The sequence below is a fragment of the Salmo salar genome, chromosome ssa13 (assembly GCF_905237065.1).
Source record: "Salmo salar chromosome ssa13, Ssal_v3.1, whole genome shotgun sequence".
Classification (NCBI taxonomy): Eukaryota; Metazoa; Chordata; class Actinopteri; order Salmoniformes; family Salmonidae; genus Salmo; species Salmo salar.
Genome location: NC_059454.1, coordinates 33,843,316 through 33,856,639, shown reverse-complemented (window position 1 = coordinate 33,856,639; position 13,324 = coordinate 33,843,316). Strand labels below are relative to the sequence as shown.

The following is a 13,324-nucleotide window of genomic DNA, read 5'->3' as shown; positions in this document are numbered from 1 at the left end:
ATGTAAAGTGTTGGTCCCATGTTTCATGAGCTGAAATAAAATATTTCAGAAATGTTCCATGTGCACAAAAAGCTTATTTCGCTCAATTTCTTTGCACAGATTTGTTTACATCCCTGTTAGTGAGCATTTCTCCTTTGCCAACATAATCCATCCACCTGACAGGTGTGGCATATCGATAAGCTGATTAAACAGCATGATCATTACACAGGTGCACATTGTGCTGGGAACAATAAAAGGCCACTCTAAAATGTGCAGTTTTGTCACACAGCACAATGCCACAGATGTCTCAAGTTTTGAGGGAGCGTGCAATTGGCATGCTGACTGCAGGAATGTCGACCAGAGCTGCTGCCAGAGAATTGAATGTTAATTTCTCTACCATAAGCCGCTCCAATGTTGATTTATAGAATTTGTCACTATGTCCAACCGAACTAAAAACCACAGACCACATGTAACCACGCCAGTCCAGGACCTCCACATCCGGCTTCTTCACCTGCGGAATCGTCTGAGACCAGCCATCTAGACAGCTAATGAAACTGAGGAGTATATCTGTCTCTAATATAGTATATCTGTCTCCCTGCCTGTGCCATTAAACCCCTACAACTCATCCAGAACGCCGCAGCCCGTCTGGTGTTCAACCTTCCCAAGTTCTCTCACGTCACCCCGCTCCTCCGCTCTCTCCACTGGCTTCCAGTTGAAGCTCGCATCCGCTACAAGACCATGGTGATTGCCTACGGAGCTGTGAAGGGAACGGCACCTCCATACCTTCAGGCTCTGATCAGGCCCTACACCCAAACAAGGGCACTGCGTTCATCGACCACTGGCCTGCTGGCCCCCCTACCTCTGATGAAGCACAGTTCCCGCTCAGCCCAGTCAAAACTGTTCGCTGCTCTGGCACCCCAATGGTGGAACAAGCTCCCTCACGACGCCAGGACAGCGGAGTCAATCACCACCTTCCGGAGACACCTGAAACCCCACCTCTTTAAGGAATACCTAGGATAGGATAAAGTAATCCTTCTAACCCCCCCTTAAAATATTTAGATGCACTATTGTAAAGTGGTTGTTCCACTGGATATCATAAGGTGAATGCACCATTTTGTAAGTCGCTCTGGATAAGAGTGTCTGCTAAATGACTTAAATGTAAATGTAAATGTAATAAATCCCTTTTGTGGGGAAAAACTCATTCTGATTGGCTGGGCCTGGCTCCCAAGTGGCTCCCATGTTGTGTTTATATTTTTGTTCAGTATATTAAGAAATCTATTAATTCATCCATTAATTTGAAGATAAATTGATATTTCTCCATTTCTATTTTAGATTTAAGATTATAAGATAGTCACAAAAATGATAGTGTTTATTGACCCATTAATGACGAGCTGATGAGCTGTCACTTCAGAATGAGGGGGGCTGTAGCTCTGCTGGTGTTGCTGTTCTGTCTGCCGAGGGCATGAGCTCAGGAAAGGAGGAGAGTGGAGGGGGTCAGAGAATGACATCATTCAATAGAGTGACAATGAGAGGTAGAGAGCAGGGTGAGTGATTCAGATTAAGAGCCAAAGGTTTGTCAGGCCACCACACACACACTTGCAGTACAGATGTAGGATCTTAATTTTAATATCCTGTTGCAGGATAACTGTTCTGCAATGCAGGGAATTAACAACTTGTAGTGTATTTGAGGTTTAAAAAGGCTTCTGAAGTTTGTAATTTCCCCTTTGAAATTTCTGACTTGATTTTCCCTTACGAAACATGTATCACACCCTACAAACATGTCAATTAATTATAATACACATAATAATTCACATTTCCTGTTGGTGCAGGATCATTTTCCTACTGTAGCAAACAGTATCAAATTAAGATCTGTAGATAACTTGATCATTCTTTGTAAAAAGCTGAGGTATGGGCCTGTAGAAATGTTATCACTCTCAAATTCATAGACAGGAGGTATGGATGCAAGGACTGACCCTCCATGATATCAAAATTATAGCTTTAACCATGTTTTCAGTGTTTCTTTACATTTACATTCTTTACAAACATTGGAGTAAAACAGGCTTTTATTTTGGGTTCTGATGGGGTATGACAGTTGAACTAAGCTCATAAGGCATTTATAAGTTATATTCTTTAAGAATCAATGGGTATATATAATGAATGTATAAGTATGATTGAGTACATGGCAGGCAGGCAGGCAGGCAGGCAGGCAGGGGAAGGGGGCGGGGGAGAGGAGTGTACTGCAGGTGTGTGTGTGGTGGCCTTGCCAGTCAGTTGTGGGTTGTCTCTGTTTCCTCAGGCCTTTGGCTCTTAATCTGAATCCCTCACCCTGCTCACTACCTGTTCATTGTCACTCTGTTGAATGATGTCATTCTCTGACCCCTCCTCCTTTCCTGAGCTCATGCGCTCGACAGACAGAATAACAACACCAGCAGAGCTACAGCACCCCTCATTCTGAAATGACACCTCTTGAGAAATGATGTAGTCTACTATGTTCAAATTACCAACGGTTAACTAGGGATCTAGGATATATCAGTAAGCTAACCATTTACATTAACAGCAGTTCATTAATAGGTCAATAAAACTATACTTTGTTACTATTTTATCATTTTAAATCTAAAATAGAAATGGAGAAATATCACTTTCTTGGTATTAATATATTAATTAAAAGCTATGAATATATAACTTAATAGATAATAAATTGAATATAATTAATTTAGAAGGGTAAACTCCTATTTTGAAAGGACCGGAATTGTTGGCTGTGCATTAGGTCAATGACCAGCATTCAGGAATACAATTGGCCAAAATGTAGATGACCCACTCGGTTGAGCTGCCTGTTAAAGTTAACACTGATCACATTGTGTGGCCGCAACTATCTTGTTTATGTTGTTGCATATTAAAAAGGAATATTACATATGCATGAGGGCACAATTCAATTAACTTTTAGTGGATTAGAATAAATCCAAACACAAGGGGGTGGGATGAAAGACATCTGTTTTTAAGGACCATTTAAAAAAAACACCATCTAACAAGACGACTACACCAATATGGAGTTGGTCCCCCCTTTGCTGCTATAACAGCCTCCACTTTTCTGGGAAGGCTTTCCACTAGATGTTGGAACATTGCTGCCGGGGACTTGCTTCCATTCAGCCACAAGAGCATTAGTGAGGTTGGGCATTGATGTTGGGTGAATAGGCCTGGCTCACAGTCAGTGTTCCAATTCATCCCAAAGGTAATTGATGGGGTTGAGGTCATGTCTCTGTGCAGGCCAGTCAAGTTCTTCCACAACGATCTCAACAAACCATTTCTGCAAAGAATCGTCTAGAATGTCATTGTATACTGCAGAGTTAACATTTCACTTCACTGGCACTAAGGGGCCTAGCCCAAACCATGAAAAACAGCCCCAAACCATTACTCCTCCCCCACCAAACTTTACAGTTGGCACTATGCATTGGGGCAGGTAACATTCTCTCCTGGCATCTGCCAAGATTCATCCGTCGGACTGCCAGATGGTGAAGTGTGATTCATCACTCCAGAAAACACGTTTCCACTGCTCCAGAGTCCAATGGTGGCGAGCTTTACACCACTCCAGCCGACGCTTAGCATTGTGCATGGTGATCTTAGGCTTGTGTGCGGCTGCTCGGCCATGGAATCCCATTTCATGAAGCTCCCGACAAACCGTTCTTGTGCTGACGTTGCTTCCAGAAGGAGTTTGGAACTCGGTAGTGAGTGTTGCAACCGAGGACAGACGATTTTTACGCGATTCAGCACTCGGCGGTCCCATTCTGTGAACTTGTGTGGCCTACCACTTCGAGGCTGAGCTGTTGTTGCTCCTAGATGTTTCCACTTTACAATAACAGCACTTACAGTTGACCTGGGCAGCTCTAGCAGGGCCGAAATTTTACAAACCGACTTGTTGGAAAGGTGGTATCCTATGACGGTGCCAGGTTGAAAGTCACTGAGCTCTTCAGTAATGCCATTCTACTGCCAATGTTGGCTATGGAGGTTGCATGGCCGTGTGATCAATTTTACACCTCTGTCAGCAACGGGTGTGGCTGAAATAGCCGAATCCACTCATTTGAAGGGGTGTCCACATACTTTTGCATATAGTGTAACTCAGCAGGAAACGACATAATGTATCTGTCCTCTTCTCAGCCACATAAGCCTTGCTTAAAAGACACTTTCCACCTAATTAGGTAGAATGAGCAAATGTGGAAATATGGTAAGGCTTACATAATGACCTTGTCCTTTTGCCATTATTTTGTTTATTATCATATGTTTTGGATGCCTGCAGGTTACCTGAAATGGCCTGGTTTAGAATCTGAATCAGCTAAGTAAACAATCTCTGAATGGCAACATGGTTGTTAGCGTTTTGTGAATATTACTATCTCTATCCCTGGGCCTGCATTTCACAACAGCTAAGGGGGATTCTATGAAAATGGTAAAACTGGATTTAGGTGCAACAGTAACCCCACAGCCGGCCCCTGATATCTACTGCCCTATTGTGATATAGATAAATCCCAGGTCCTGAATGAATTTGATGGTAAAGCAACCCAACTCAAGGCAAGGTGCATGGACTGCTATGGATACAGTAATGAATAATGCATTCATATCATGGTTTAATATGACATGTTTTTAGCCAGTGCATCTTTTTTCACCTAAAAATATGGTGTACTGTATAAACCTTCACAGACTCTATTTCCAACTGCATATGTTATTTACTTGGATTCACATTACTGAAAACCTTGACGGGTGCCATGCAATAAACAAGTGGAAGTCATAATGAGAGAAATAGCCATACGTCTAAATGGAGCTGGTCTGCCCAGTGGCCGATGATCTTGTATTCTGTGGTGTTGTGTTTCATCTGGTACTGATAGATCTCATAGCGACCAGGGGCATCTCCGTTAACATTGAAGATCACTGGAGTGCCCGCAATTCCTGCAGAAAAATGAAAAGGGACATTTTTGTTAATAAAATCCACATTCTTTGTACACAATATGAAACTATAACAACCTTGGTATGAACATCCACATGTACAGTAGAGTTATTAAACATTTCATCAGAAACACTGGAGGGTAGAGGGTCATTTCATTATTTGAAATTATGTAATAAAGTATTTGTTTATTCATAAAAGCTGTAGTGCGAAAATCTTTTCTTGGTCTTTTTTTTCATCATACGCTATATGTGAATAGCGTTACATGAGGTCTAAGCTGCTGGGGCATGAGTTCTCTACCATACTGTTATAAATGAGGGGAGTAAAATGGATGCTGACAGCCATGTGGGACTTTTCCCCTGGGTGTCGGACCACAGCTTTTGTCTGTGCCCATTCTCATATAATTTCACTCTCTTTCATTCTGCCTGTTGTTTTGTTACACATTGCCCCCAAAGTCCCCTCAGAGCGCTGTCTAATGACAGCATGGGGCTTGATTACTACAGTAAGCCCCCCCACACACACACACCTCTTCCTCTCTGTGTGTTCCTGCCTGGTCCTGGACCTGAGCAAGCTCACAAACCCCTCACTGTGTCAAATGAGGGGTGTGGGGATCCTGTGATTTTCTGTTGGGAGCCGAGTAGAGCACCGCAGCCAGCTGCCCCATAGAGAATGTGGCTGTGGATAGATGCGGATAAAGAGAGAAGGCCATAGAGAGGCCTTTCTCTTTCATTCTCTCTCTCCTCCCCATATCACATCCCTTTAAAATATGGTTGCAGCTCACTTTGGTGGACTTGATATCACACACTCCAACACTTCAAAGCAATACACATAGGTGTGCTTGCAAGTCAGGTCTCAGATCTCGGCTGTGAAGGTTAGTGGATAAGAAAGCTTAGATTTTAAAAGAAGATTCGAAATACAAGATGGTTCATTTTAGTGCTGACTTCCTGTTTAAATATAATATGGGCTTAGGATGGATAGTGGATGTTTTTTTGTGCTTTTTTGTGTCAAATGTTTTCTCTGTAGCTACGCATATCTAATCTATATCTAATCCGCTCTCTCCACTGGCTTCCAGTTGAAGCTCGCATCCGCTACAAGACCATGGTGCTTGCCTACGGAGCTGTGAGGGGAACGGCACCTGCGTACCTTCAGGCTCTGATCAGGCCCTACACCCAAACAAGGGCACTGCGTTCATCCACCTCTGGCCTACTCGCCTCCCTACCTCTGAGGAAGCACAGTTCCCGCTCAGCCCAGTCAAAACTGTTCGCTGCTCTGGCACCCCAATGGTGGAACAAGCTCCCTCACGACGCCAGGACAGCGGAGTCAATCACCACCTTCCGGAGACACCTGAAACCCCACCTCTTTAAGGAATACCTGGGATAGGATAAAGTAATCCTTCTAACCCCCCCCCCCCTTAAAAGATTTAGATGCACTATTGTAAAGTGGGTGTTCCACTGGATATTATAAGGTGAATGCACCAATTTGTAAGTCGCTCTGGATAAGAGCGTCTGCTAAATGTCTGCTAAATGTCTATAGGGAATGAGTTCTCGTAGAAGAGTTGGTCATCCCACTTTCAAAGAGATACACGCACATTGAACACATCCAGTTTATAATCATGTTTCTCATCGCTAAGAATGTACATTCTCTCTGCTCCACTCACTATCTACTTAAGTAAAAAGATATGCATCTCTCTATAGCTAAAGAGAATAGCTTCTAAGGGGCAATGTCCACAAGTGAACAATTGTATTCATATACAAGTCACTTTCATTTCGTTTTGATGAAGTACTGTGTGAGTCATTGAAAATATATGAATTAGAAAGGTTTATCTAGTGCCAGATAAAATTGGCAACCTTTAGATAGGCTGGTATTGGCACACTTTACCTCTTCAAGAGCCTTCCATGGGCAAGACTTCCAAGACTTTTATGGAGTCAACTTTCTATATAATTTTACATTTTTATCTCAGAGGTTATTGCTCTACTGTAGTTTTGTCAAAGTCGTCACTTATTGAATGTGTGAAAACTGGCATCATATGGTTGAATTCTGAGGCAATAGTCTATAGCAGGGGTACTCAGCTCTTACCCTATGAGGTCTGGAGCATGCTGGTTTTTTGTTCTACCTGATAATTAATTGCACACACCTGGTGTCCCAGGTCTAAATCTGTCCCTGATCAGAGGGGAACAATGAAGAAATGCAGTGGCACTGGCTTCAAGGTCCAGAGTTGAGTTTGAGGGGTCTATAGGGTCTACAGCCTTGTAAAATACTGTCCAGTCAGCTGAAACACGTTTTGTTTTAAACATTGTTCATTCTTAAGAACCAATGATGTTAACCCTACTACTGACTGACTCTTTGAAAGTTATTAGAAGTGTAAAAGTCTGTTAAGTACAACTATGTAATATTAGAATAATTTGAGTTGCCTACATTCTGTAAATATGACATACATTGTACTGAATAATAAGGTTAGATGTAAAAATAGTATCCATAAATACATCTCATGATGATGGTTGAGTGTCTTGTGGATTAGTTTTTATATACTCTCCATACTGGTACTGTATGTGATACATATTCAAGGTTTTTCAAGGGGTTACTCTTCCATGAGTTTGACTCTGAACATAAAAAAAATGAATTTCAGAACAGCTGCTGAAAACCCGTAAGGTAAGGGCTGTACTGTATGCACAGTGGTTTACCCTAAGGTCTCAAATGACCTGCATTCAAACCACAAATCCATAATCATAACTGGGGTTCAATCACAGAGAAAAACAGAATAAAACACACTTAAAGTACATGGAGCACATGTAAAACAACAAACAATATACATGATTATACTGTATCTGTAACAACTCCACAAAACCCCCCCTAGCCACTGTTAGTGCTGCAGCCTCCTCAACCAAACTAACAGTGAAGATAAACAACTATCACAATCTTCTACATTTCCCTGTAAATGCTAAAGTAGGCTTTGAAAACACAAGGATTCAGTGGTGACAATGACACGCAATAATTTACAACCACTTTAAATGGAGGCCCAGCCTTTTTTGGTTATTAGTCAGCCAATGCTGTGGCTGATTGTCCTGTCAGCCTCTCCCTGTTATTTCTTAGTAATACCGAACTCACAAAGGAGGCTGCATTGAATTCCAAGCTGTATTTTACCCTACCCTCGCAGTTTGTCATGGCATGTAATTTTGTTAGTTGCCTGGCAGGGAGGATGGCATTTGGCGTTTATGCTTCCCCACTCTGTAATTCAAATTTCATATGCAGGCAGTTGCAACAATTAACTGGCTTTACAAATCGGCAAGTTCATATGTGCCAGGTCCCTCTTGACTTGAAGGTTTGCTTATGGCTACTCACTGAGGAAAGTATCCATTGTTTGTTGAAGAATGCAGAAGTACATTGTATTTTTCTAGCTGAACTAACAATCTCAGCCATCCTTCAATCACAAAAATGTTAACAGTTCTATGCTTTTAATTAAAGTAAAGCCGCTGGGTTTCAATGTAATGGATATGGGTATTTGTAGCTTTTTATCTCTAATCTCGCTTTCTTTGAACGAAGGGAATTCACAATGTAAGCTATGCTATCCCCCGAATATGATACAATTTAGCCAGTGCAGCAGAAGCATTGTTTCTGAAAAAATTGATAATATGGTGGTAGGACTAACATCAACAAGAATCAACCTCCTCAACAATATCAGGAATTGCCTCCTTTCCTCTAGTCAGCATGGGTGCTTCCAGGTCCCAGACAGAATAGACTGGGATCATGTTAACACTTGTTATCCTTAAAATCTTTTACATTTTAAATTCTAATGTACAATAAGACTATTGAAGGCAATACATCCTTCCGGTAATGTGTTTTTGTCATTGATTTTTAGTTCATCTTAGGTCTAACCGCAATACTTTTGAGTTTTATTACTGAGAAGTCTTCCAGTAATGCAGGTAAAGGTCATTGTCGTGGTGGTTCCCGGTGAATGACGAAATCCAATGAATATTACATAATCTACAAAAGGTATCAACAAATGAACAGACTCTCAAAATACTGATTTGAATCTAGATCAAAAACCTAAGCTTCAATCAGGCCTACCTTGCCAAACCATAAATAGCAAGTTGGGGTATACCAGGCAATGGACAGCCTCCCCACACAGCTCACATACCAGAGCTAGAACATAGTTCAACCTGTGAACTGGGGAATTAACAGGTACTGTACCTTTATACCTACGGCCACTCCCTATGGACCATACCATTAACCATGGAGCTCTTTACCCAAATATGACATATTAAATCATGTAACAGACATCTTCATTATACCCACATTTACATATGCCATTTAAATAAACATCTTAAACATTCCTGCTTATCCTCAAAGCGGAAATACTTTCCATTAATGAATACACATTTAATAGCAATAGTTCTGCAGGCCAGCAAGGGGCAAAACATATTACTTATGGAGCCGTGCACCCGTCCATTATACACAGACATGAGACGAGATGTAGTTACGAGATACGCAAACTTCAGACACAGGACACGTTACAACAAGGAAATAAACAAACTTATTTCTCGTCAGTGTAGCAAGTGTTCATGTGCACCTGAACATCGCATCCAGCTTGGAGGATTGCAAAATGGTACATTTCTGCATTTAAATAGGAAACTGAAATGCGTCACAATGCAACTCAACCAAACATTTCCTCGACACATAATTAACCTTGCCTTGCGCACAGTAAATACCCATGATACTGGCAAAAAAACAACAGTATATACCTTTAGGATACATTAATTACTAGATATATGGGGAAATATGAAAGCGCAAAAAATTTCTAAGGGGAAATAAATAATGCACTTTCATGACGAGAGCTACCAAGTCAGCTTCGTCACAGGCATTCAAGTCCTTTTCTATAGGGAGTGCTACTGCTAGGTTGGAGAAGGTGGTAGGGGTAGGCTGGATGTCAAAAGAGGAGTAAAGGGAGCTTAATCTAGAGTCTATTGACGAACCTGTGCATCAATCTAAGTACCATAATAAAAAAATCCTCATCAAAATCTGTCAGTTTAAACTGGAGATGGGCTGCGTTTCAATCCACCGCATCCGTCTGTCGGCTTTCCGCATCTGCAGTGGAAGGTCTCATGTAAGACCATGAGACATCCTGAAAATCAGTTGTTTTCTCATGAAAATGTCTGTAGTGTATGAATGGTTTGGAAAGGGGAAACTCTCACGAATATGATGGTTTCTCCGTTTTGCTCTACGAACCCCACAAGTGTGATGGACTCATCTAAAGGTAACCAATGCAAACGAATGGAAGTATGGAGGTAGTTTTGTGCCCCCAAAAAATAAGGGGTTAAATATGTGTCCAAAAAAACGAAAATATTTCCTGAGCTTGCTTATATCGCCTAGATATAGGACCGATACATCAAAACCTCATTCCTTATGGTACATTTATAGACTATCTTTTTTGCCATTTATGCATGCGTTATTAAATGCGTTTCTAGGGGCTATAGTAGTAAAGGCCAAATGTAGTATTTAAAAAAATACATTAAAATAAAAAAAAAGATACCTAAAGGTGTCCTAAAATGAAAATCAAATTGCTAAATGATCCATGGTATCATCATCTCAAAACAATTCCATATGTTGGCTTAGTTGAGGAATATGCAAACAATCTTTTGACTTTGAATTCTTACTATAATTTGCATTGTCAAGTAATGCCCCAGCACACACAAACACACAAACACAGTCTACATTCTGGCCACAACCTGTGGGCGGTTGTCTAAAGAAGGAGAAAACATGATAACAGGACAAAGCTTCTTCCTTGTAAGAGAAGGCTGCCCTTTTGTCTTATATTTTGCAGACAAACAATTCCCTTCAAAGGTAAATTAGGTAGATAAAGATAAGTCAGTGAGACTGATTGATTTAAATGAGACTGAGTGATTCATATTTTGTGACAACTGATGCATCCTCTCCTTCAGTGTTGAACTAAGCATGTAACTGTGTTGACAGTCATTGATCTACAAGTCATTTGGCAGGCTGAACAGCCCCAGCGAATATCAGTAGCCTACTCACTGTGCCCAGCAACACGAGGTAGGCGGCCTGTTTCTGCTCTCAGTCGCACGTCAGAATTAGACTATCATCCATGTTTCTCAATTGTCCATTTTCAAATTTGCACCAAAGATCAAATTTCAAAGTGTTTAAGGTGAAGTTTAGGCATTAGCTACACATTTTTAAGGTTAGGGTTAAGTTCAGGCATTAACTTAGAATTCTTAAAGGGATACCTTGGGATTTTGGCAAAGAGGCCCTTTATCTACTTCCCTAGAGTCAGATGAACTTGTGGATACCATTTGTATGTCTCTGTGTTCAGTATGGAGGAAGTTAGGGGTCGTTTCCCCGAAGTACCCCTGATAAAGAAATGTACCCGCGCTACAGACGGCTATATCATTCCGCTAAGACTGTGCAAATCTGTCATCAAGGCAAAGGGTGGATATTTTGAAGACTCTCAAATATAAAATATGTTTTGATTTGCTTAACACTTTTTTGGTTACTACATGATTCCATATGTGTTACTTCATAAATGTGATGTCTTCATTATTATTCTACAATGTAGAAAATAAAAAAAATAAAAAACCCTTGAATGAGTAGGTGTGTACAAACATTTCACTGGTACAGTAGATACAGTGCATTCGGAAAATATTCAGAACCCTTGACTTTGGTACGTTACAGCCTTATTCTAAAATGGATTACATTAATTTATATTCTTCATCAATTTACACACAATAACCCATAATAAGACATTTTTGCAAATGTATTAAAAATAAAAACTGAAATACCTTAGTTACATAAGTATTCAGACCGTTTGCTATGCGATTCGAAATTAAGCTCAGGTGCATCCTGTTTCCATTGATCATCCTTGAGATGTTTCTACAACTTGATTGGAATCCACCTGTGGTAAATTCAATTGATTGGACATGATTTGGAAACACACCTGTCTATATAAGGTCCCACAGTTGACAGTGCATGTCAAAGCAAAAACCAACCCATGAGGATGAAGGAATTGTCTGTAGAGCTCCGAGACAGGATTGTGTCGAGGCACAGATCTGGGGAAGGGTACCAAAACATTTTTGCAGCATTGAATGTCCCCAAGAACACAGTGATCTCCATCATTCTTAAATGGAAGAAGCTTGGAACCATCAATAATCTTCCTAGAGCTGGCCGTCTGGCCAAACTGAGCAAATGGGTGAGAAGGGCCTTGGTCAGGGAGGTGACCAAGAACCCGATGGTCACTCTGACAGAGCTCCAGAGTTCCGCTGTGGAGATGGGAGAACCTTTCAGAAGGACAACCATCTCTGCAGCACTCCACCAATCAGGCCTTTATGGTAGAGTGGTCAGATGGAAGCCACGCCTCAGTAAAAAGCACATAACAGCCTGCTTGGAGTTTGCCAAAAGGCACCTAAAGGACTCTCAGACCATGAGAAACAAGATTCTCTGGTCTGATGAAACCAAGACTGTACTCTTTGGCCTGAATGCCAGGCGTCACATCTGGAGGAAACCTGGCACCATCCCTATGGTGAAGCATGGTGGTGGCAGCATCATGCTGTGTTTTTTTTTCTTCAGCGGCAGGGACTGGGAGACTAGTCAGGATCGAGGGAAAGATGAACCGAGCAAAGTTCAGAGACATCCTTGATGAAAACCTGCTCCAGACCACTCAGGACCTCAGACTAGGGAGAAAGGTTCACCTTCCAACAGGACAACGACCCTAAGCACACAACCAAGACAACGCAGGAGTGGTTTCGGGACAAGTCTCTGAATGTCCTTGAGTGGCCCAGCCAGAGCCTGGACTTGAACCCGATCGAACATCCCTGGAGAGACCTGAAAATAGCTGCGCAATGACGCTCCCCATCCAACCTGACAGAGCTTGTGAGCATCTGCAGAGAAGAATGGGAGAAACTCCCCAAATACAGATGTGCCAAGCGTGTAGCATCATACTCAAGAATACTCCAGGCTGTAATCACTGCCAAAGGTGCTTCAACAAAGTACTGAGTAAATGGTCTGAATACTGATGTAAATGTGATATTTATAATTTGCTAACATTTCTAAAAACCTGTTTTTGCTTTGTCATTATGGGGTATTGTGTGTGAATTGATGAGGGAAAAAAGCGATTAACATTTTTTTTTTATAGGCTGTAACGTAACAAAATGTGGAAAAAGTCAAGGGATGTGAATACTTTCCGAATGCACTGTACATATCGAATCGTCTTGTAAGGGAATAATGCACATCCCTAGTTGGTATGCCTACTCAATATACACTCTCTTTGTCTCTTTTTGTGCAGAACATTATAAGCAGTGCATCAGAGCCCTGTGATACGCCAGCCCTCCCATTATGCGGTTCAGCTTTTCTATTCTGCCCCTACAGCTCTCCCTTCCATTCTTCAACTGGATTGTGCCTTCCTCTAGT

General features: G+C 41.5%; 1 protein-coding gene across 1 annotated transcript in view; it reads right to left on the bottom strand.

Annotated features, from left to right (window-relative positions):
• LOC106567287 (metabotropic glutamate receptor 4) overlaps positions 1-13,324 on the bottom strand; it is a 331,632-nt gene that overhangs the window by 19,880 nt on the left and 298,428 nt on the right. The window contains exon 8 of the mRNA XM_045693162.1: positions 4,778-4,914. Within this exon, the coding sequence (XP_045549118.1) occupies positions 4,778-4,914 (137 nt within the window). The remainder of the gene's footprint in view (positions 1-4,777; positions 4,915-13,324) is intronic.